The 26,898-nt window shown below is 33.8% G+C and overlaps 1 protein-coding gene across 1 annotated transcript in view; it reads right to left on the bottom strand.

Annotated features, from left to right (window-relative positions):
* STPG2 (sperm tail PG-rich repeat containing 2) overlaps positions 1-26,898 on the bottom strand; it is a 443,917-nt gene that overhangs the window by 329,892 nt on the left and 87,127 nt on the right. The window contains exons 7-8 of the mRNA XM_074343578.1: positions 16,268-16,428; positions 9,293-9,385 (exon numbers count right to left, since the gene is read on the bottom strand). Coding sequence (XP_074199679.1) covers positions 16,405-16,428 — 24 coding nt within the window. The 3' untranslated portion in view covers positions 9,293-9,385; positions 16,268-16,404. The remainder of the gene's footprint in view (positions 1-9,292; positions 9,386-16,267; positions 16,429-26,898) is intronic.

The following is a 26,898-nucleotide window of genomic DNA, read 5'->3' as shown; positions in this document are numbered from 1 at the left end:
TCTTCCCTGCCAATAATTCTTTTGCCAACACTGCCTTCCTTGGACTTACAGAATGGCTTATTTACTGTTACAGTATTCTAGGCAACATTATTTCTGGTCAAGGAACTCATTTAATAGCTAAAGAAATGTAGCAATGAGCTGCTCATAGAATGCATGAGGTCTAATAGACTCTCACCACTTAAAAGCAGCTGACCTAAATGAACAACAGAAGGGCCTCCTGAAAACTCAATTATGGTGCCAATTGAGAGACAAGACCTTGAGAGGAGAGTGTCCAAGCACACATGTGGCAATACCTCTTCTCATTATTTTACCTAACAACACACTCAACAAAGTTTTTGCCTCTTATCTGCATAACTTTGAGCTCTATTTATTTATAAGACTTGATTCCCAAAGCAGGAAAGCTTCCACTTAGAGACATGACTCTGGTTCTGCAGAATTGAAAGTTAAGATGGGCAACTAGCACTTTGGGGTCCCTATGCCACTGAAACAAAGTAGAGCTTACTCTATTGACTGGGTGATTTGTCACAATTAACAAGTAGAATCTGAGATGCTGCTACACAGAGAGGACAGGAAGAACTCAGAATATTCTCTGAGATTCCTCTTAATACTTCTACCTCCAATATTAAGAATTGATGGAAAATTGTTATCAATCGGGAAAAAAAAAAAAAGGATCACTAAGGATTTGTATCCTTCAAAAGTGAAGGCTTGGTCATCTATCAGACAACAAACCCTGAACAGCTGACATTCTTATTGTGGGCCAAGGGAACAATGAGAGGGTGATAGCAGAAAGAAGTCAGAAATATCATCTGCAGCCTTGAACCAGTTAAGAATAAGGATTGTCAGTCATTCATATAAATTTCCTTGTATGTGCATGTGCGTGTGTGTGTGTATTGTTTTCATTTTCCCTCTCCACCTCCTTTTCATTTTCTAAAAGGCTTATTAAAATTAAAAATGTATGATTTAGCATTTAGGTAACAATTATACCTTAACAATTACAACAGTATTTAGATAACAAAGTATTTAGATGGGCTATGACTAAATTTGCCCAGAGATGAAGACAATCACTGCTGAAAAACCTGTGTCACCTCATTTTGCACAATGAGAAAATTTTTGTTACACAAAAGACAGTTGTACTGTTTTAGGAAGAAACACAGAGTTGTTTGGAATATCATATGTAATTTCAAATATGAGTAGAAAGATGAATATGGATGCTAAGTAGTCAAATGTTGAAATGTACCAGATTTGTTCCAGCTCCAATCCTGGAAACCTGCAAAACCTACCAATAGGTGGTGCTTGCAGAGGGTCTTTACAAGGCTGGTAAATGAAGGAGTTTCTTCCACTGGGTCTGCTTCATTCCAGAAGCAGCAGTTCCTTCCCATAGTAGCAACTAAATCTAGTTGCAAGTTTTCCAACATGCTTCTACTTTAGTTTTTTCTTGCGTTACTCTACCCTTTCAGACTTTATAATATGAGTACTTCTTTCCATTATCTCTCTTCTTTATATTCCTCCTCACATCTCTGGCCTTTTTCCTTTCCCCTCTTTTTCTCTCTATTTTTCTAGCAATGTAATTTTAACTTATAGGAACCTGTTTCAGTTTTCTATATTTGTTCCCTATGTACTTGTGATGATGATACTAAGATAATGTTACTTAGTAGCTACATTTTAAATTTATGTGATGGAAAAATGCCCTTTCCCTTAGAAATCCGTAATAATACAATGGAACTATTGTTTGCCCCCAGAGATGCCAACAGAAAGACTATTAATACATACTTTTGTATATAATGATGACCAGACACTCAAGAGTTTAATATTCTGAATTGGTCAAAAGATGACTATGATGCCCATGTCAGTGAGATCAGATTTCTATAATTAAAGTCAGAGTTGCAGTCTATAGCTTTCTTCATCAGTGGAGGTAATTTTAAAAAAAGATGAATTCTTAAACATTTAAATATACTAAAACAAGGTTTACTTCTCATGAATATGTGCATTCTAAGTAAGATAATTAGACATTTGAAGTCAATTTCTAAATGTCATGTTTCATTAATCATGAATTTATTATATAGAGGTTTCAATAGTATTAATGCCTTCATTACACTATGTGCTGGGTTGCATATATATAGTCATGTTGGCATCAAAGACTTAAATGATGGAGTTAAGGTCATGACTAATCTCCATACCACTTTTAACATATTTTTCTCTTTCAATTCTCATATAAGCTACCAAACAGTGACTGGTTGATATAAAATGTAGGAATCAGTTGGAATGGATGCCACAAACAGTCTAAATCTCAGAGATTATGCAGAGTATGAGTCATTCTGCTGTTGTTTATTTTAAATGAACGTGGTGTCTTCAAAGTTAGGACAGATTTCATTCTCAAAACATGTGAAAGTGCACAAATTTTTATCAGCCAAAGAATAAAGATAAAATCATTTGTTCATGAAGTGATTATTTACTTCTGAGATTTCTGTAGGACAAGTAAAAATAATAAAAAACTAGGGAACTGCCTTCTCACAATCTGTGTAGTAGTGACAGGCAATTGTACCCAATCAAAAGGCAGGCTACTAGAATCCAATTTATCAGTGTCTCTTGCTCAGCAGTTGCCTTCACTGCTCTTTCTGTGCTTTGATGAAGTGGCATCCAGTGGCACTTGTTCTTGCTGTTTATCAAATGCATTTTCTGATCTCAGGAAATTAGACAATTAAATGAAAAACTTATATAGAGACATTAAAATGTAATGGAAGGACAGGAAGGATCTAAGTGCACTGTGACCAACTCACTCTTCAGTGTATCAGAAATCATTTGCCTAAAATCCTTTACTTGCATTGATGGGCCTGCAGTAAGAAAATTCACTTTAATGTGCCCTCCTCCATCAATGGTTAGGTGACTGACAGAAGATACCAACAAGCAAACTGACTAAACAATACAATGAACTCTAAAAACTACCTAAAAGTCTAAGAACTTTCTATGACTGTCCCAGCAAGATGTTACAAGAAAAGAAAGATTGATTGAGGGTAACAGAGTATAGTTTTTAGTCAGAAGAACTTTGATTCTTATGAAATAGTTCAGCTGAAATCCATTTCTAATATAGTTTTACTATCTCCTGGATCCCAAGGGTCTGTGTTCCAGGCCCAAGGGATCTTCTTCTGAGCTCCTGAGACACTAGCACTGGCTAAGCTGTGCTACCTCTTCAGAAGTATAAATCCCATTAACAAAAGGTCTCTCCAAGCTTCCAAGTAATAATAATTCCAACCTATTCCCTTTTTCCCCCAAGGTCTAAGGATGGTAGCATTGCTTGTTACTACTACTGTGATACTTCAGCGTTCTCTCTTTGCCTTTTTGAGTTCTCCAATATCCACAATTCCTTGTATTTATTTCAAAATAACTAGTGTGGTTCTGTCTCCTGACTAGACCCTGATTGACATTGGCCCTCTTTGCCTGAATAGAGCACAAAAACTCTTCTGTCTGCAGGAGCTACGCTGTATGAGGAAAGGAAGGTATTACTCTAGCACCCTCCCAGGCTTTCAGATATGAGTGCAAATCACACTTCATCATCTCTGGGATTTCTCAGCCTGAGTCCCCACATATTTCCAACACTACTACTCAACCCCCAATCTTACCAGAGTTCACCTGCAATGTGGGCGAGCATGGAACAGGCCTCAAACTCAAATCTCAACTCCCTTGCTCTGCTGCCTTTCTCTGTCCTTTTCTTCTAGTCTAGGAAGGGCTTTCTCATTCAGTGTAGCAGGAAAATTCCATTATCCTGCCATTTTCCTATTCTCTTTTCCTATAGTAATACCCTTATATTTCTCCCATCCCCATGAGAAGAACATGCCCCAACTATCCAACTGGTCCCAAGAGCCACATCTGTCAAGTGGTAGCATGAAGCATGGTTTCCCCAGCAAAATTGCAGCTTGAAGCAAGCTTCCGTAGCAGACCTGCAAACTTGCAAGTAAGTAATAAATGCTTTTTAGTATATGCCACTAAGATTTTGAGTTTATTATTCAGAAATAGCTAACTAATACAAAACTTGAACTTCTTAGCCTACCTCTAGTTCTAGAATATTCAAAGGAAAGTGAAAATTAGAAGACACTTTTCATTATTTTTAAAGCTCCATTATAGAGCCACAGCCCCCACAACTATGGTCTCTGAAATAAGCTTCAAGAAATGTTTCCAAAGTCAAATATTGAACATTTTTCTTTCTGTCTCTTTTCATCCTGACCTAGCAACACCATGCGAGACGGAGGGTGCCTCTGGGTGAAGAGGGTGAATATCACTTACAAGTAAGTGTAAAAATCAAAGACATTACCATATTTTTATACCTGCTCCTTATTAATATTATGGAATGATGAAAAGAGACCATAGGTTTTGAAATGAGATTGACTTAGCTTTGAGCCATAACCTGCCATTCACAATTTTTATAGCTAAATAACTTATAGCTTACTATGGGTAACACAATGAAATAAGTGTTGTAAGCAATAATACACTTAGTTCTTACCATGGCCCTATCAGGTTATCCCTACTTAATTTATTATTCCTATTTAACATTTGAAGAAACAGAGATGTTGCCTATGCTAATGTGTCTAGAAGGTGGAGCAGAGACTACAAAAGCATTTCTCTGATGCCAAAGCTTTTGCTCTTAAATTTTTACCTATTCTGCAGTGATATTCAAAATATTTAACAAGTCAAATGAATATAAATAAATATATAAATCATAATTTATTTTTTAAAAATCCCTTCTCAACTCTAAATATTATAAAAACTATTCATCAAGTGATAAGAGTTGTGGTGCAATTGTTTATCAAATAATTCTAATACATTTCAAGTCATTTGTTAATTTTTATAAAACATTGGTGTAATTTGGGGGATATTTTTTAATACCGGTTGTCATTCGCTAAATGATGCCCCTTTCTGAGCCATGATTCAATCTAAGCAAGCATACCAAATTCTTTCAATGACTTTCCCACTAAATTTATAGCCATTAGTTTATTTTTGGCCTCTAAATAACTGGAGGAAAGTTATTAACTTCAGTATTGTTCATGGGTTCATGATGCTGAATCCTCCATCAGTTTCTGTTAAGCAAGTTACATTTCCAAAAAAAAAAAAAGATGTATCCCTTATAATAATGTCTGAGATCCTTACAGTCATATCTCTTTGTTCTAGATCACAAAAATCATTTATTATACTATCATATTTATTTCAGTTGAGCTAATTCTTAAAGCCAGAGAAAAGCAGTGCAAAAAAGACCCTTAAAAGAGTAGATTCTATTGATGGACTCCCTTGGTTTGAATTCTAACTGCCATTTAAAAACTTTAAACTCTGTGCCTCAGTTTCCTCATTTTTAAAGATGATCATAATTACAGTACTCAAATGAATTAATACACATGTGGAATTGTGCATGGCATAGAACAAGCACTATCTGAGCATTAGTTCTTATTATTAATAAAATTAATGTCATTAATATCTGTGACAGACAGGCATTTTGTGTTTTTTAACAATTCACCTCACTGAATGAAGGTGAAATGTAACAGTATCTCAGGGGTGATTCCCTTAACATACATTCACAACTAGAAAGTTCAACACCAGCCATCTTCCTTTAAAGCATTTGGTGTGTAAGGAAAGATTTGCTTGCATTTCACTCTTAACCTGCCTAGGTTACCCTCTGAAGTCTTAACTGTATTAAGAATCTTCTTTGAGACTACCCACTGTGAGAGTCTTAGGCTTTGTCTCATTCTCTGGAGGCATTTGAGACTATGAAAATTAAAACTCAAAGTCACCTGGTTGGCAGGCAAATGTCCTCAGGGTGAAAGTTGGCTTCAGTGCTCTACTTGCCATTCTAGGTCCCTCCTTAATTCAGCCTTTAGCCCGAGTACTCCTTTTTTCTTTCTAATTCTTGGAAGCATTCATATATGTGTTTTGTTTCTATTTTGTCTAGAAATTTGGTTGTTTGCAGAGAATGGGTCAGTCCATGTACCAGTATGTGATAATACCACTTCAAATGCATAAATATCAAAAATAAAAATCCAATCATATGCAAGAGTCTAAAATAAACAGTAAAATTGTCCTCGATCTCTCCCTGGTTCCATTCCCAGAAATAATTCATTTTAATAGTAACTGGGTTTTTTAGTTTGTTTGTTTTTTTGTTTGGTACCTACTATTATTACAAGCTTAGTATAAGGATCTATACTGTAATTTGTCAATTTTTTGACAACATCTGATAACTCTGCACTAGGAAATAAGAAATCTAGCATATTTTACTGCCTCCCACCTTTCACCTCTTGATTTTATTATTTTATTAATGACATTAAGGTTTCTAGTATTTATATTTTTATACTATAATTAAGTCCTCTGCAATGTGTACAGATTGCTTTCAAATCAATCATTATTAAAACAGAATTTAGAATATCATAATTATTCCCTATTGAACCAATTAGTGTAGCCAAACACAGAGACTTAAATAAAGCTCTGTCATCACCAAACCTGATTCTTGAAAAATGTCTCAAGCATGAACTAAAAATCCCTTCTTTGTTACTTTGTACTCACTTTTCTCTACTTCATCCAGAAATGCTCAGTTTCTATTCTTCTCCAAGTTTATATCACCCTCTCGTTTGCTTTTTTTATTTTGCTGGAGCATCTTCACATATGGGGTGTAAATTTCCAAGCTCTTGTGTGTCAAAAAATTATTTTCTTGATTCATTTAACTGAAAATTTGAGTAGAGGCAGAATTCTATATCTAAAATGATTTCCCCTTAGAAATTTTTGAAAATGCTTTTCCATCATTTCCTCGCTCTGAATTGTTGTTAATGCTGCTGAGAAAGTGTTGATGTGATTATGTTTCTCATCCCATTGTAGGTGACCCTGTTACTTTTCTCTGTGGAAGCTTCAAGGGCATTTGCTTTATTTCCAGCCTTCTGAAAATGCAAAAGAAGGTAAAAAGAATGTATGTCTTTTAAAGTTTACCCTACGAGGCATTTTGTTGAGATCTTCTAATTGAAGACATGTCTTTATTCTGCTCAAGACAACTTACTGCTTTTTACATCAACGACTCCCAACTACTGTCTCAGCGTTCTGCTTCTGGAATGCCTAAAAAACAGGTGTTTGGCTGCGTCTAGCCTCCATTTATCATATTTTCAATCTCTCTGTCTTCTTATATTCAATTAATGCTTATGTTGTAGTTTAAAAAAATAATTATTTCATTGGGACCTTGTAAAAGGAAGGGAGATGTATATGCTCTCTCACGTGAAACCAATGTCCGGGTTTTTAAATATTTTTATGTAAAACTTATATGTAACATGTTGAAAATTAAACTATATGCCAACCTTCAAGACTGCAATATATCGATAAATATAAAATTTAAAATATGTAGGAGGTAAATTTTCTAATACTTTGATTTGACATAAAAATTATAAAATTAATTCCATTATTTCATAAGTTTGAGATCAATATTGATCCAAGATCAGTAATTTGAATTTTTCATTAGACATATATAAGACACTTACATGTTTGAAGGGTATTTTTGTTTGTGAAAGGGATTCAAAAACCAAAGTATTCTATGGAACTAAACTATTTTACTTCTTGCATAAGCAGAGTCCCACTCAATACTTTTTTTTAATGTTTGAAGGGGTTTTTTTAGTTTTTTGAAGGGGGAAGGGGTCATAATTAGGTTTATCTGTTTAATTTTTTTTAATGGAGGTACTGGGTATTGAACCCAGGACCTCATGTAAGCTAAGCACACACTCTTATCACTTGAGCTATACCCTCCTCCCAACCCAATACTTTTAAATGCAAGTGTTTCATACTGAAAAAAAAGACAGTACTAAAAAGGAGTTTCCAGATGCAGTGAAGACAAAGATAAAAGAGGAAAATGTAACTTAGATGAAAGTAATTGGTAGAGCAACTCATCTTCCTTTAGAGCAGATCTCCATCATCTTTTTTCACTACGAACATGAAGTATAATATATACATACGCATTGTTATGGGAACCATCAGAGATCTGCATTGTCTTTTCCTAGTAGCTACAATATACTGACAGAAATAACTATGAATCCATTCTGAATATCTCTAAGCTAAAAAGCTTTATATTGGTAATAAGTTACTTAAGACATACTTCACAGTGGATCCAAAGGTGCATACAAGTATGACTCACTTGAGAAATATAACACAACCCTAAAATTCCTCAAGATGAGAAATAATCTATTAAAACAATACACTTATTTAACAATTATGAGAGTCTCTTAAATGTCAAGACACTGCTAGATGATTTTAAACTGTCTTTTGAACTTTAAGTTACAAAAAATCTCACAGACCATGATGCTAACTTTGATGCCATCTCTCAGATTCAGTCAACTGATGTCTCAGAAAAAAGTAAGTCCATTCCTGAATGGCTCTTACTAAATTAATCTAGTTCCTATGATTTCCTAGATATTCACAGCTATATTAACTTAACTAGCATTGCATTTATACTTCCTTTAAATTAGTTCATTCTAATCTTGTACCAGTTACTTCACCATTAAAAACATTATAAATGAACTCCTGGCATTGTGCAACTAGTAGAATTTCATTTCAGCAAGCAATGCTACTTCTTCAGTTGACTGGCTACATTTCAAAACCTGGTTGATGATCCTGTTTTGTTAATTTGTTACTAATAATATCTTACAATGACAGTCCAATTTCTATAAAAATTTATTTTAACAATACTTATACACACAAGTCTAAATTTTTTAATTTTAAATTTCACTTTGATCTTTTAAGTAAACTTAATCTGAACCAAATAGTTAAGTACACATTTTTAAATTTCAGCTGCTTTACTTACTTTAATTTATTCAATATTAGCTATTTATAAAAGTGGAAATTTATGGAAAAAATGGAAAAATTTATATCAACACAGTTAAAATACAGATTAACAGAGTAAAAAATGTCACTGAAGCATCTTAAGTTTCAAGATAGATTCAAATTGAAAAGGGAAAAAGTTTGCACTTATGAGTAAACTGAGTTGAACCTAAAGTAAACCTACTTTATATACAACACAAGTCAATTTTTCTATATGTCCTAAGAATGAATGCTCTCTGACCCTCTAGGAGATGTCTATGTAATGTTTTCCTACAGAGCAATGTTATACTTCTGTTTAGCTTCAAGAATTTCATTGAACTTCAAAAATATGGAAGTATACTACATGAAGATGTTAGAGCAGGCTACCGGGTACCTCTCTCAGGTCCTAATGTAATGTTTTTGTTATGCAATCTCTTCTATGATTCCTAGATTATAAAAACATTTAGTTATAGAGGAGCCTTCTTACCATATCTGATGGTTTAGTAGTTCTTTCTGTTCTTGATAAGAAAGCAGCATATTGGTTAGTCAAGTTAGATAGTTCATCAGAAGTTCCACTGACCTGTGAATTCCAAAAAACATGTTGAAAGAAGGAGTAAAAGGTATATATCATTTATTTTTATCAATACAAGGTGCACTATAAATAAGTCTGCAATGAACCTCATTAGCATTGCTCTGTCGTTAAACAGAGAGACATATATTCATTTTTAAAAATTTAATGATTCATAATAAAAGACTTTAAGTCAACAAGATATTAAAATGGAAAAAGGGTTGATTATATGAACCTCTAGGAAAGTAAATAGATCTGCATACATTATCTAAATATATTGGGGGCAAGTTATTAGCTATACTGTAATGTCAAATTCTGACAACAATTCCTGTTCAGTTTCCTAACTACTAGGTTGTAATCTCAATAATATGTATTTGGTCAATTACATAGTATTATTTGTCAATACTTACTTATAAATACATGAAATAGAAATATATGCACAATAACTATTTAAATTGATTAGGTGGCAATCCTGGGTTAATAAATACTCTTCCTACGTAAAATGATCCAAACTCTCTTACATATCATAATTTGTTATACGTACTGAAGATATAAACAAATAGACTAGAGAATGCTGGTAATCTAAAAATTTAATTAGCAATTAGTTAATCCTTGTGATATTATACTCCTTCTGATTTATTATACAATTTAGCCATTTGTATTCATTTAATAATTTAAACCATAGAACCAGCAGTACCATTCTTTATATATACAAAAGGGATGATAATTTATTTTCCCACTTTATATACTTCACTGTTTTTATTTCAGAATTTGATTTTCATATTTAATACTTCAGAATTTAACACCTGGTAGGATATTTAGGTATTTCTTTGTTAATTTTTTGAGGAACACTAATCTACTAAAAAATCCATCTCTCACATACTGTATCTTTGAAAGTATGTGCTTTGCTACCCTAAATGCTGAAGTTGGTGCTTCTCCACTCTTTTCTTCATGATATTATTCATACCTAGTCACTCAAAAGAAAATAGATTCTACCACTTTCAAAAACAGAAAAATCACAGTTCACATTTTGTAAAATGTGGAATCTTCCGAATATCTATGCCAGCATTATTATTTCATGTGATTTTTGTATTTATTGAAGCTGAAAAATAATTTGTCTTCATGAAAACTTTATTATTATCATATGCGGTATTAGAAATTATGAAATAAAGACATTCAAAAGCATTTTTGTCATTTTTACTGTGTAGGGGTAGAAGTTAACAAGTTCAAGGAATGAACTGCTCATTGGATGACTCTAGCTTTAGAGGGAATGAGTAGTTTACAGAAGACCACATTCTTACCAAATAAATCCATACAAAATATAACAATAAAATCCAGATTTTTTATTTGTTATAAATGACTTATTTGTTAAAATCCAGGTTATAATATAACAAAATTCTATTTTTAAAGGCTTCATAGAGTTGTGGATGCTTCCAGCTCTATGAGCTGTCAGCATAGACTAGAAGGACTAAGATTCTGAACACGATAGAACATCTGAAAGGTTAGTTATCCATTTGCAGGTGCTTTTTTCCTGGGATATTTGCTGATGACAGGCAACAGAGAAAGAATCTGGGTTTAGGTCTGGCAGAGGGCTGTTTTTAAGGAACTGGAAAATAAGCTTATTGTGGTCTTGTTAGGCCACATGACAAAACTGCAGATTTGAGAAGCCTCAAAACATATGGTCTATTTCTGCATTAAGATGTCTGCAAGGGGATTAGGAGTAGGGTGATGCCAAAATTCTAAGCTAAAACTCTAAAACACAGAGTCATTAAAGATCAGAGTTCAGAACATGGTGGTGGGGGTGTTTAACAAAACATTTCAGGATCACAGTTGAAATCCTCAGAGGACTAACCTTTACAAAATGAACAAATCAGAGGTAAACTAAGCCCTAGAAAAATTGTAATCACCACAATCCATGATTAGGCTAAGGTAATCTCTTTTGACTTCTATCTGCTTTGCAAAGAAAAGTATGAAGTCTCTCTAGTAGAAGATAATGCCATTTAGAGTCTCTATATTATACACAATATCTAGTATTCTATTAAAAATTATGACTGAAGCATTGTGCTGTACACCAGAAACTGACATGACATTGTAAACTGACTATATGTCAATAAAAACATATATGAAAAATTATGGGACATGCCAAAAGATAGATATGAGTGATCAAAAACCAAGAGAAAAAATAATAGAAAATAACAACTGACCCACAGGTGATCCAGATACTGGAGCTAGCAGACAGAACTTTAACTGTGATAAATGTGTTCAAGAAAACACAGGAAAAATTTGAAAAAACAAACAAAAACCTGAAACCATAGAGAATTCCTCCTAAGAAGTTAAATCATAAGAAAGAATTAAATAGGCATTCTAGAACTAAAAAATAGAATATCTGAAATTAAAAACTGAATAGATCAACTTAATAGCATTTGAAACAGCTGCAATAAAAATTCAGTGAACTGAAAGATAGCCCTGTAGGAAATATTAAAATTGAAGCATAAAGAGGAAAAGGAGACATAATACAGAGTGCTTATAATATGTGCTTGGATCATGGTAAATAAGTGTAACGTATATATTTATTATTGTTCCAGAAAGACAGGCAGGGAAGAATGTGACAGAAGAAATATATGAAGATATAATAGTCAAGAATTATTTAAAATTGATGAAAGACATCAACCCAGAGATTCAAAGGCTCACAAACCTCAAGCAATATAAAGAAAACCATACTCTTGATACATAAAAGACAAAGATCAAAAATAATAATAATAATAATAGTAATAACTTTTAAAAGGGAAACTTTCAATAATTTCAATAACTGCTTTCAAAAGGGAAAGTTAGCATTATTGGGAAAGTGGTTAAAATAATCCTGTTATTTGGACTGCAAAAAGGATGCAAAAAAAAGGATGCATATTGTAATTATTATAGCAACCAATAAAAGAAGAGTAAAACAATGCATAACTGAAAATATAATAGAGGTAGATAAATGGAATAATATAAAATATTTGATTAACTAAAAAAAGGTGAAGTAAGAAAAAATCTAAAACAAGTGGGCTAACAGAATATATGAGATAATATGGCTTATATACACACAAATATATCAGTAATCACATTAACTATAAATGGACCAATAGTACTGTTAAACACAAAGTTTATCAGACTGGATTTTCAACACTCAGAAGTGTTTGGGGTATGTCTTTTATTCTTGATTATAGTTTGTCAAATTTTATATAAACTACTAGTGGCTGAGTTATACCTATACACAGTTTTTAATTGTCAATAATATATTATAGCACATCTTCTTTATCCATTCATCTTTATATACACACAGGTTGATTCCATATCTCCGCTATTGTGAATAATGCAGCAACGAATGTGAGACAGCAGACATTTCTTCGATATACTGACTTCATTTCCTTTAGAAATATAATCAGAAGTCAGATTGCTAGATTATATGGTAGTTCTATTCTTAATTTTTTCAGGAACCTCCATACTGTTTTCCACAGAGGCTGTACCAGTTTACATTCCTACCAACAGTGTACAAAGGTTCCTGTTTCTCCACATTCTCACCCACACTTATCTCATCTTTTTGACAATATTCATTCTAACAGGTGTGAAGTGATACGGCGTGGTGATTTTGATTTGCATTTGCCTGGTGATTAGTGATGTCAAGCATTTTCTCATATACCTGTTGGCCATTTGTATGTATTCTTTTAAGAAATGTATTTTCAAATCCTTTGTCCATTTTTAAATCAAACTGTTCATTTTCTTGCTATTGAGCTGTTGGAGTTTCTTATATATTTTGGATAATAACCTCTTTTCAGATGTATGGTTTGTAAATATTTTCCCATTCACTGTTGATTGTTTCCTTTATTGTACAGAAGGTTTTTAGTTCAATGCAATTCAACTTGTCTATTTTTGCTTTTGTTGGCTGTACCTTTGAAGTCATATATAAAAAAAATTATTGTCTACATCAATGTCAAGATGATTTTCCCTATGTTTTCGTCTAGTAGTTTAACAGTTTCAGGTCTTACATTTTAGTCTCTAACTCATGTTGACTTGATTTTTCAAGATAAAAATAAAAGTTCCATTTTATTCTTCTGCATGTGGATATCCAGTTTTCCCAGCACCATTCATTGAAGAGACTGTCTTTTCTCCACTATGTGTTCTTGGCAGAAAATGTATGGATTTCTGAGGCTTCCTATTCTGTTCTGATGGTCTATGTGCCTGTTTTTATTGTTTTTATTACCATAGCTTTGTAGTATATTTTGAAATCAGGTAGAGTGATGAGTCCAGTTTTGTTCTTTTTTGCTCAAGATTGCTTTGGCTGTTTGGGGTCTTGTGTGGTTCCACATGAATTTTAGGATTGTTTTTTCCTGTTTCTGTGAAAAATGCCATTGGAATTTTGATAGGGATTGCACTGACTCTGACTATCACTTTGGGTAGTATGGACATTTACACAGTATTAATTTTTCTAATCCATGAACATAGAACATCTTGCCATTTATTCGTGTCTTTTTCAATTTTTTTCATCATTGTTTTATAGTCTTCAAGTGTACAGACCTTTTTCCTCCTTGGTTAAATTTATTACTAAGTATTTTTTAAGCTATTGTAAACAGGACTGTTTGCTTAATTTCTTTTTTGGAAAGTTTGTCATTAATGTGTAAAAATGTGATTGATTTTCTAATGTTAATTTGTAGCTTGCAACTTTACTAAGAACAACTTAAAATTTTGCAAGAAATTATGAAAATCTCATGTTGTGAAATTTTAACAATTTGTTTAAATAAAAACAGAAACTATTGAACTTCATTCACTTCCATTTTTCTGATATGCCTATAAATCTGCAGCATCACTCAAAGATTAGTGACGATTTCACAGCTGTTCTTTCATTAGAATGAGATGTATTTCAGCTACATTTTGAAGTTTTTAACTAATTTAAAGCACTAGGGTGCTCACTTTGACAACATATATACTAAAACTGGAACCATACAGATATTAGCATCCTGTACGAAGATGGCGTGCAAATGTGTGAAGCGTTTCATTAAAAAAATTTTTTTAAGCACTAGGGTACATTCTAGCATTACCACCATAAGCATCCTAGGATTCAATTTCCTATAAACCATATGTGTTCCACACTTTCTGGGTTGAAAATCATTTTCTCTGATAGGAAGGACCAATCCAATTCAGTAATTCAGTGGTTCTACTGAATTATCTAATCTGTTGTTAATCACAGTGTACTTTTTTCCATGATGCACTTGTCATCTCTAGAACTTTAATTTGTGCCTTTTTATTTGTTCCATTTATCTACTTAATATGTTCAATCGTTTGTCTACCTTCTTGAATATACAGAATATAGTTATAACTGTTCAATGTGCTTGTCTACTAATTTTATTATCTGTATAATTTCTGGGTCTCTTTATATTGATTAATTTCTTTCCTGATTCTAGGTTGTATTTTCCTGCTCCTTTGCATACCTAGTAATTTTTTTTATTATTTAATGCTACACTCTGTGAATTTTACCTTATTAGGTTCTGGATATTTTTTAATCCCTATGAACATTATTGAGTTTCATTCTGGGATGCACAAGCTCAGTACAACGAAACATATATACATAAAAGACAAAACCAATGGAGAAAAAAAGAAACTGCCATTCACAGAGGGCATAAAAGTGCTTGAGGAAATTTTTTTAAACTAATAATAAATTAGTAGAATTAATCATTTAATATAGCAAGAAGTTTGGATCATTGGTAACAAATCTTTAACAAAGACTATAATATTTCTTTATATCAATAACAGAAAGCTAAACAACGAAAATATTTTAAAGATAACATTTCAATAGCATTAGAAAACATCAAATACCAAGGAATAAATCTAACAAAGATGAGTAAGACATCTATACAAAAATTATAAAACCTCAAAGAACATTTTAAAAAGAGCTAATTGAAAGAAAATCTAAATTTACTGTCAGAAAATAGTGGCATAATCTTAAAATAAACAAGTATTTAAAGACATACATATGAGATTCTCAAAGAGATAAAGAATAAGATCTATTTAAAAGAAATTACACTGATACTGGCGAGTTCCATTTTAGAATTCTCCTTCCAGCTCACTAGCACTGGGACACGGCCTGGCCCACCAGTCTGTTGACCTCAGTCCAAGCAACTATCTGGGCAGAGACATAGCCCCACCCACCAGCAGGCCTGCTGCCTTAAGACCTTCTGAGCCCAAAGCCATCCCAGGACCCATCCCTCTCCACAAGAGGGGCCAGGACCAGTCCTTGCACACCAGTGAGCCTCCACTAACATGGGGAAACCCACAGCTCTGCAGCCAGAGACCCAAAGTCCAGCTCATACCCACCAGTGGGCCAGCACTAGCCCCAGGACCAGCCTCACCCACCAGTGGGTAGACAGACTAACCTTGGGACCAGCAGGACCCTATAACCAAACATCTTAGGACCAGTCTCTGTCTACCAGCAAGCTGGCACTATCCCCCAGAATGCCTGCCTTGAACCTGCCCACCAGTGAGCCAGCACCAGCTCTAGGATTCCCAAAGCCCTACAGCTATAGACCCAGAGACCTTGCTCTTGAGTGTTAGTCTGGAAATTTGGGATGGAAGAAAGACTCGTATTTTTCAACGCAAATGCATTTATTGATATGAAGTTTCTTTACCAAGTATGTGCCTGTTATTTTTCATAACAGACCTTAATAAATCAAATAACAGTCTCACTAAATAAAAAATAAAATTTAATTTTTGTTCTTATGCCATAGGTGACCATATGTAAATAATTTCAACAATATTAATATGGCTTATAACAATGAGGCATATATATCACATGTAATTTTTTAAACCCTAAATTCTTAGGATTAGACATAAAGAACATAATTTATGGTATTCACATATTACCTGATAATCAGCAGGCCCAGGAGTAGTAAAAACTTCCTTCTGAATCAGGAAGAAAGTCCGAGGAACAGAAGAACCAAATGCACTTTTCTTTTGTTTCTTCAAGTAGGTATTACTAAAGTTGTCAATTAAAGTATTGTTTAGGATATTATAAAACCCAGGACCTAAAAGTATGAAGAATATCATATATAAGAATAAACATGCTTTTAATTCTTTTAAACTGAGTAACTTTAAATTAAGTAAGTAATTTTATTTTAGAAAGAATTATCTTATATTGGCTGGCAGGAATGCAAAGTGGTCTGCTACTCTGAAAAACAATGTATCAAAGTCTTATAAAGTTAAACGTATACTTTCCATATGACCTAGAAATTGTACTCCTAGGTATTTCCCCAAGAGAAATGAAAACAACCCAAATGTTCGATGTGAATGGATGAACAAAATGCACCATCCCCAAATAATAGCATAGTAAGAATAATAAAAACACAAGATAAATGCAACAACATGAATGAACCTCAGAAACATCATATTAAGTGAAAGAAGACAGACACAAAATCCTAAATAATGTGTGGTTCCATTTAAACAAAATTCCAGAAGATGCAAAAATCACAGAAACACTTAACAGTTACCCAGGGCCAAGAGCTGGGGAGAGATTAACTGCAAAGGGCCATGAGAGGACTTTCTAAAAAATAATGGAAATGTTCTAACACTTGACTGTAGTGATTACCTGAGTATATACATTTACCAAAACTCATCCAACTATACTTTAAATGAATTATTTTTATTGTGTAAATTATCCTCAGGAAGGAAGAAGGAGAGACAGAAAATTCTTGATGCCAAAAAGCATTGAAAAGTTGATGCAGCAACATTAAAAATCAATTTGGAAAAGAAAAAAATCACCTATCATCCAATCTTCATATCACGTAGTTATTTTAATTTTGCCTGTTACATTTTAGTGCACATTTATAACCAGGAATATTTTCCACAGTGGCAATACAAGTGAATAACATTGTTTTCATTCAAACCAATACAAACAACACTTTTTGCCATTGAATAAAGTAATCAAGACATTCAGATATTTGAAGCAGAGATTTCTATATGTTTTATTACTCAGTATTTTCAAAAAATCAGTTCCAGTGACCAGCAACATGTCTAAAATGCAATATAATATACTTGAAAGAACACTTGAGTAGATTGTACTCATGTTTTCTGGATTCCACTAAATTAGATCTGCAACAAAATAGATATGAACCATCACTTAAATCTCGTTTGTTTCTCTGGGCTTCAAGTTCCTGTCTAAATATAATAAGAATTTATTAGGTCAATGCTACTCAAAATGTGGGGTGAACTGCTACCTGTCCAAGAACAATCTATAAGAAAAGGAGCTTCCAACTAAATGTAAATTGACTATTTCACTAAACATTTTGTAACTGTCTTTCCCCATGACGGAAGCATGGTGTTGCTTCTTTACATTCTGGCTCAGTGTCATTTCTCATTGTAGGCAGGAAACAGACGGTTGACAAGGGGGCACTTTGAGTAGCATGAGGCTAGATGATACTTTAGGTTCCTTCTGGATTAAAGGTATCAAGTCGTTCTATGTAGTCAAATCCTCTGTACTCCTAATATATACAAAGTTTTTCTCAAAGAAGCTGCCTACAAACTCTTCCCAATTTTTCAAATATTCTAGTTCTAAAGTCTATTCCCCAAAAGTCTGTATCAAAAACTCACTGTGTCAACTTTGAGAAAACCTGAATACTAACACATTTTATTTCTGCCATCTTCCAATGTTCCTCCACTGGTAATGTTTGGGGAAAAGATAACTAGAAATCAAAATGAAAATTATTTGGGCCATCATTTAAGGGAATTAAAGGACAAATATCTCAGATTTGTCTCTCTTCTGGCATGGGAAGACAACATAATACATGACAGGTAAGCTTAAGTACTTATATGGGGCCCTCAAGGTGTGCACATCTCAGTTACTACCTTGTTAAGGTTATGATTTGAAAAGTCACCCTGATCACTATAAATCATTCACATTTAGAGGTTTTTTATATTCACTTCCCAGTTATTAAGTGTAGAAATGCCCAGGAACCCTATTGTTAGACAGTTTAGGGATGCCTTCTAGTAGTAACCTGCAACAGCTCTGAGCTATATATGAGGTGGTCAAATCTGTTCTATGAATGATGGGTCTAATTCATTACTGTACCCTAATATCTACATGGGAAAAAAATAATGTTCCATGAAGCCCATTCTCACTAATTCTTAAAATATGTAAGATCAGGATTAGATTTTAGAGATCATCGTAATTCAACTTTATCCTTAAAAATAAAATAACCTTTGGGGAATTTATAAAACTTTATTCACAATACATTAGATCATCAAATTAAGAACAAGGCCCAATGTTAAGGCAGTTGAGTCACTCAAAATATTCATATTTTGAAATAATTTATAGTTCAGATTCGTAACAGACACTACTGAGCCAGGCTCTTCTGGGGTGGTGCCTAGCCCTTACACAAGACTTCTCCAGCATGGCAGTCTTAGACTAGGCAGACTTCTACACAGAGCCCCAAGATCAAGTGTTTCTCTAGGCCCAGGTACATGCTGTTAAGCTTATGCCTTTGCCTGAGAAGTGGTAGAAAATCACTTCCACTGCATGTTATTGGTCAGGAAAGCCATCAGACTAGCCAAGATTGAAGAGGGAGAAGGATAAGACTCAACCCCTCAATGGCAAAAGTAGTAAACAATTTTATCCCAGGAGTACAGTATTACCATAAAAAATCACCATATCAAAACTTACGGCAATGGTCTCGGGTCAACAATGGGCCAGAAGCTGAAACAATTCAAGACTTAGAGAAATGGCCTTGAGGAGTCTATTGGTAATGGCTTAAAAAGAGTGATAAAAATGTTACGGAGGTTGGAGAAAATATAATTTGTATTTTATAATGGCAGAAAGTTTAGCAAAACTAATACTTGGGATAATGAAGAAAATACCTAATAAATTAGTGGCTTCTAACTAGGGAGATTTCTAGGCTGAATATCAAAAGTGCCAACTAGTTGCTTTGAGCTGTGGTGTGTGAGAAGGTTTGGATAGGAAGAAATAGGCCAAAACTGTTCAGTTTTCATACAGAATTTATAGGATATAAAAAAGATTTTCTGGGTTTGAAAGTAAAACTGTTTTTCATCCCCAGTCTCTCCACACAGCAAAAAGCTCTCAAAGCAAGAAATGGCTTGAGATCAAATCCAGGGTTTGGTTATAAGACCCTTTGTTAAGACCCCAAAAAGATTTAAGATAGTACCTCATAGACTGACTCAGTTAAAGAAAAGAGCCCCTAAGAATGTTAAGGCCATATGTCACAGACCCTCTAAGCTAAAACGACAGTGTCCCTAAGAATCTAAGAGTACTGAAACACAGCAACACTAGAGGCAACCCAAAGAGGACAAAGGCTTTTCTAAAAAGTACATGTGAGTGTGGCTTTTGTCCAGTGTATCTGATTATAAATTAATACAATGAGAAACCTATAAAATTTTTATAAAGAACTGAGCCAACTTGGAATGAAAGAGACAACAGTACAAAATTATAAGCGGCTCATAGACCCCTGATCTTCTCTGGACAGGAAGCAGGCTAAGAAAACTCCAGCTGAAAACACAGCCTGTTTCTTACAGAAGAGGAAGGATGATTCAAAGTATGAAACCAAGAACCCAAAAGATAGAACAAAGGACCACAGAAAATCGTATTCCCAGGGAGCCCAAATGGATCCTGAAAAAGGAAATGGCAACATGTGCCTGGTTGGATTTCAGAATTGCCAGAGGCTATAGACAACTGCTATTGGTCCCCAGTTTTCCCTTTTTTTTGAATAGGGGAGACTAATATGATTATCCGATCTCTCCTCCACCACTATGTGTTGTATATATGGGGCAGATGACTTGTATCTGTAGTTCACAGCTCTTCTGATAGAAAAGAGAGATACCAAGATGATCTAAATTATGACACCCAAGAATCCCCATGTGCACCTATGCCTGACTTAGGTAACAGGATTCTGGTCTTCAAGATTATATCATAACTGAATGAGTCTTTGGAGGCCTTGAGAAGACATGTAGGAAAAATGTAAATATTTAGTGACCAGAGGGTAATCTGTAGTAGATTAAAGATGGCCACAAATCCTTTCCCACCCCTGTCACTGAGAGATGAAGTTTCATGTCCTTCAATATATGCTACCCTGAGTCACTTGATTGACTAATAGAATGTGGCAGAAGTGATGTCCTGGGAGTTCTGAGGGTAGGTCAGAAGAAGCCTGTGGCATCCTGCCAGGTGTCATGGAGCCCTGAGCTACCATCTTAAAAAAGACCAGCTCCCCTGGGTTAGCAATGCTGGAGCTGTACATGCACTCTGATGACAGTCCCATCTGAACTCTGCCCTCCAGCCATCCCACAAAATAAGGAGATATAATAGGAAAAAAATCTGGTTTTTTAAGCCACTAACTTTGTTACACACAACAGACAACCTGTATGTTAGTAATTATATATCCTTTTTGTGTTATAGTCTTAGATATATATAGAATCCCACTGTATTCTAGAATACTCACTGAGAATACTAGAACATGTGACTGGACATCCCAAAATATAATAGTAACAAAACTGAATGTCATAAGATATATTACTGGCAGTGACCGCATAGTTAATATATTATATATGCTCATCTATCAAGAGAAAATTAGGAAATTTACTGAATAAAGGAAAACAATAGAAAATCACAACTAAGAGATGTGACACGTTAAACTAAAACCTTCCTTAAATTGTTCGTTATTTTTATCTGTATTTAGTGTATAGTCAATGCTTTAAAAAATGTTGACTTAAAATGACAACACCACCCATAGAACAAAAAAACTGTACTTTGTGGCGCACCCATCTTGTTAAGAATGTTAGCTGCATAAGGCTAAAGAGCAGATACACGTGAATTAATTGCTAACCTGGTATTTTCTCTGTTCTAGTGTCCTGTGTGAATCGAGCAGCACATTGACCAAATGGGGTATTTTTCAGTCCTGCTATTTTTTTCAAGGGCTTGAAAGCAGTTCGAGATTCATTATATGTGCCAGGAGCTGGGGTGATTGATTTCAAAGGTACAAACCTCTAGTGAAGAACACGAAAATATGGCAATGAGAAACTATGGTACATTTTAACATTTTTGTGAGTTAAAAGCTACCTTCTTACTGATATAACATCTGGAGTTTAATTTATTTCTTAATGGAGTGAAGAAAATGTAGATGAATTAAGATCTTATACCTATCAAAACATAAAATATATACTTTTAGTGAAATCATCTATATATTAATACAGTAATATATTATGTACTTTACTAAGCCAGATAGACTTTTCAAAGGAAATCATCTCAATATGAGATTCTACATGATAGTGTATGGACAATCTTCCCATTTAAAATATTCTGCAAGTTAAGATAATAGATAAAAACGATATGATCTAATATGGTTTCTATTACATAACAAAATTGCACAAATTGACAAAGTTATCCAACATATATAGTCAATTATTTCAACAATATCATTATGTACCTTAAGAAAAATCTTTTTTTTTAAGTAATTTCTTTTTTTGGAGGGTGGGGAGTAATTAGGCTTATTTATTTTTTAAGAAAAAATTTCTTAGATTCAAGTGGCATATAAATCCACTTTAACTTATAATGTTAAACTTACTATATTATAAACTTGTAATAATAAGTTTACTTATTATAAATGTATATTCAACCTATTAATATTAGTATATATGGAACTATATGTAAATTATGAAATCTTATGAATTATATCATTGTATAATCTATTTTTAACTTTTTATTTAGAATTAATTTCAAATTTGGAATATTCAAATATATGAATAAAAATAATACAGAAAATACCTGTGTAACATTTACCCAGATTCACCTACTGTTAACATGTTATGCCATTCATTTGTTTCATTTGCCCAATCTATTTCTGTCTTTCTCTCTGTTTGTATGTCCATTCCACCCTCTCTCTCTTTCTACACACACACACACACACACACACACACACACACACACACACAAAGGCATATCCAGAGAACCATTTAATGGAAAGTTACATATATCTTGGCCTTTTAACCCTAAATACTTTAGTGTGTATTGACTAAAAATAGGCATATTTTCTTACATATCCAGTTACCAACTTTATTAAATATCTCAATGACATAAGACTTTTGTCTAATCTACCATTCATACTGCAAATCTGTCAGTTGATCTAATTATACCTCTATGGCATTTTCCCTCCAGTACATAATCTAGTCTGGGCTCAGATATTGCTTTTAGGCCCCTTTCATGTAGGAACACTTCCAAAGTCTTCCTAAACGCTATCTTATTATTTAAATGCTGAGTACAATATTTTTTAAATGGTAATACTCAACCCTGGCTGCACACAGAATTACTTGAGGAGTTAAAAAAAAAAAAATACTGATGCCTGGGTCCTCATCTGGACCAGTTGAATCAATCTCTGGGAGAGAGGGGAGAAAGCATCTGGGCATCAGAATGCATTAAAATTCTCCACATGTTTCTAATATGCAGCAAGAGACAAGAATCATTATTATAAAGTCTTATGTTTTAAAAATTAATACTTGAAGACAAGAGAATTCAATGGACTTAGAGAAAATACCAGACAACTCTTTAAATCAATGATTAAAATAAGTATCCCAGAAACATATCTTTATTCCTATAAACCAAAAACAGGTGTTCTAAGCCCACCTTGTTAATTGAATTATTGCTTTTTCGATCATAATCATTAATATATCTGTTTGTATTCCACTAAACACTTAACATTCCCCCAGCAGGCAGTCCTGTTGGCTTTTACTTCTCCATATCTTTCACCCCAGAACCATTATTCTTTTCCTCATCATCCCCTTAAGCAAAATTGATATCATATTGTTTTTCATTTCTGAAAATATATTTAAAAATATTATCATTGGTAACAAGTGATGTCAAATTAGACTATGTATCAGATAAACAGGAAGAGCATAAAAACTAACAGTTCTAGCTGTGAAAAATGGTATCTTTAAAAATCAAGGGCACACACACATACAATATCCCATTCCCACACATCCACTTTGTGCAGTACCTTAAGTACCATCAAGTTGCTCAAGGCAGAAACCTAGTATTGATTTTGATTCTTCCTAGTCCCTTACCACATCTATCCCATTAAAAAGTCGTGTTAATTATGTCTCCAAAATATACCTGCAATCTATCTGTCTCCAAGGAGGTACCTCTTAGGTACAATGAAACCAAAGTAGTCAACCTGTAGTCATCTGAAGGTTAATAACCTTCCCAAGTTAAATAAGATAATCAGAGCTCTACATAGTACAACTGGATGAATATCACAACTAGTTGATCTGGAGACTGCCACATTATAAAGGTTTGCTAGGATTATAATGTTCCTGCCTTAGAAACATCTTCGATACCTTCAAGACCTCTAAATACAGACCTTGGAAAATGTGAAATGTTTACTGTGAAATAGACTCTCATACTAATAATGGCAGTTTTAGATATGACCTATAGCCAGGCTCCAAAGAGCCTTCAGAACCTTCTCTGAAAGATATGCATGTCCTCACAGATTACACGTTAACACTTCATACATTCATTAGCAAAGCATATTTTAAGACCTAGACGAAAATCTCTTATAAGCTAAACTGAACATTTACATATGCAAATTTGCTTATTAAAAATATTTAATAGACCATTTCAATTTGAATATGCAAATTATCGTTAATATTATAACCTTATTTCATTTCATTTTACCCACATTTTTGGCAATATGATTTGCCCAGGCCATGTCTGTTCCCAATTTGCTTAAATACCACTTTTTAAAAATAATCTCCCTAACACCACTGGATTTGTTGCTGGGGTCAAATTATACCTATTATACCTATATATGAAATGACTATAGAATATTACCTGGGATTGAGAAAGAAACGCAGGTGATGTATCATTTACATTTGATGTCATACTTTTAGTCTTCTGAAACTGACTTTTAATGTCATATTTCCCAGGCCCTGGTACTCCCTAAATCACAAAAAGAAAAAAATACATGCTCTCATTAAGAAAGCATCTATAGCACCTAAGGGAACAGTTGGCTAAATATCTGAACCAAAGTTACAGGGCTTTTAAGTGATGTTACCAAAATACTTCATTAAAATGCAAGCCAGAACAAACTTAAGAGAAGGGGGAAAAAAGGATATTTCCCTCAGGAAAGCCTCCCAGAAAAACCTGAAACTACACTACTTGAAACTTTGCTGCCATCTACTGAGAGAGCTCAGAAAAAATCATCTCGCTCTTCACATGATTAAACGTAACTGACTAGAAAAAGTTTCCCTATTTCTTCCATTTAAACCAGCTCCTCTCTAAAAAAATGTTTTACTGCTTTTTCAAACTTCTATTAATCAGTAAATTGCTTTGTTTCCAACAAATAAGCCTCAGGATACATACTAACTATAAATGTTAGAAGCTATAAGACTTTAAGCTTTAACCAGATACTTTATAACTGACAAAAATTAATACAGTAAATATTAGGATTGAGTTTTTGTTATCTTGCTAATAAATTGTAAATATATCAAGAAGTACTATTTATTCATCATCAAATATTTTAATTACCTTGATAAAGTACCTTTCATAGTATAAAAGTTAGATATAAATTTTCTGCTTCATATATACCTCCCCTACTTTTTCATAGTAGAAAGAATTATTCTTTGATTTATGAATACTTGGCTTATATATAACTTGGACATATAATAAAGTTCTATCAGCAAATCCTGTCACTTACACCATTATAGTATGTCCAAATCCAACCATGTCTCTCCACCTTCACAAATACTCTGACCCAACCTAGTATCTCTTACCTGGATTACTGTGAAATCTCCCCTGCTTCCATCACTGCCCATCTTCAGTCTATTTCCACCACAGAAGCTAATGATGAATCCAGTTAAGACCCTTAGTCAGACTGCACCACTCCCCTTCTCAAACCCATCCAATGGCTTCTAACTTCACTTTGAGCAAAAACCCAAGGTCCTTAATATGAACTGAATTTCAACCCTAGATACACTACTACCACTCTAACCTCCTCTCATACTATCCTCCCTACTCCATTCACTCTGTTTTCAAAAAGATCAGTCATATATCCACCTCAGAACCTTTGCACTTAATCATTCTTTTTGCTTAGAATGTTCTCCTAAATAGCTCCAAGGCTCACTCCTTCAGTTCAATCAGGTCACTACTCAATGTTACCTTCTTAATTAGTCATCTTCAGGCCACCCAATCTAAAATTTGAATGCCTCCCCCAAACAACTCCTGTCACCTCTTCTACTTATCTTTTTAACCTTATAATTTTCCGCTATGTTGTAAGCTCCAAGAGGGCAGGGGGTTTTTTTTGTTTTGTTTACTGTTATGTCTTTAGAGTGTAGAAGAGTATAGTAGGTGCTCAGTAAATATTTGCCAGATGAATGGATGAATGGATGAATGCATGCACTGAACCTTACATTTCACTGACTATATAATGAATTTGGAGATGTGTTCTTCTGGGAACCAATGTGCCTCCAAATAAGAGCATCAGCCATTTCTAATTATATAAAACTACAGTAAAAATAATTTGAAAAATTCTTTAGAAGAAATTCTTATACAAAAATACCTCTTCTTATAAATGAATTAGATTCTAAAAATTTACACAAAGGTCCATGTTATCTTGTCTCAGATGAACAAACCTATGCAATTATTTGGTGGCTGGTAGAAAAAATTCACTTTGGTCATGGCATGTAAGATTGTTTTTACATACGAACTTGTAGAAAATTACATTTAGAAGAAGAAAACTGTGTAATTCTGTCTTTATATAAACCTACGAAATATTCATCAATACAGAAATGAGGAGAAATATTCAAATACATGATATTAATCGGTTTTCTTAAACTTTACAGATATGCTATATCCATCTTGTCTCTGTATAGGCGGGTATGTTTAAAAAATAATCAGCTGGGATTACTTTCCGACTGTTTTCAATAGTTGGTTAAATGGTCATTACTGGGGAACAGAGGGAAAAGGCTACATATGAATAATCAGATAAGTGAATATACTTAGTCTTGGGAACTGTTTTGCATAAAAGGAGAAATGAAATCTTGACCCCTTCAATGAATACTTCCTTTTCCTTTTCTTCTGCTTTTTCATAAAGTTCATAATATTATTGAACTTTGCTTCACTAAAATATTATGGAGCAGCAAAATGAATTCCTTACTTCTGAAAACTTAGACTTACGATTTAATAAGTCAATTAAAAATAAGCTCCAAAATAGGAATGTGAGACACTGACCAGTGAACAGCAGGTCTCCGTTCATGACCACAGAAGGAAGGCAAAAAGGCTTTGCCAACACAGAACCCCAGGCACAGGCTGAAAATGCTGTTATGCTTAGCTTGCTTTTCCAAACTGTGATCAACAGAGCACCTGCATTGGTAACAACCTATTAAATACATGGCCCCCACAGTGTCTCATCTGAGATCTGGTGAGTCAGAACCTTGTTGGGTCCAGGAATATACACTTTTAGCAAGTCTCACAGATGATTTTAATGTACAATAAAGAACTACAGCTC

This window comes from Camelus bactrianus, chromosome 2 (genome assembly GCF_048773025.1).
Source record: "Camelus bactrianus isolate YW-2024 breed Bactrian camel chromosome 2, ASM4877302v1, whole genome shotgun sequence".
Classification (NCBI taxonomy): Eukaryota; Metazoa; Chordata; class Mammalia; order Artiodactyla; family Camelidae; genus Camelus; species Camelus bactrianus.
The sequence above is the reverse complement of the archived record's forward strand: the minus strand, read 5'-3'. Positions and strand labels throughout refer to the sequence as shown.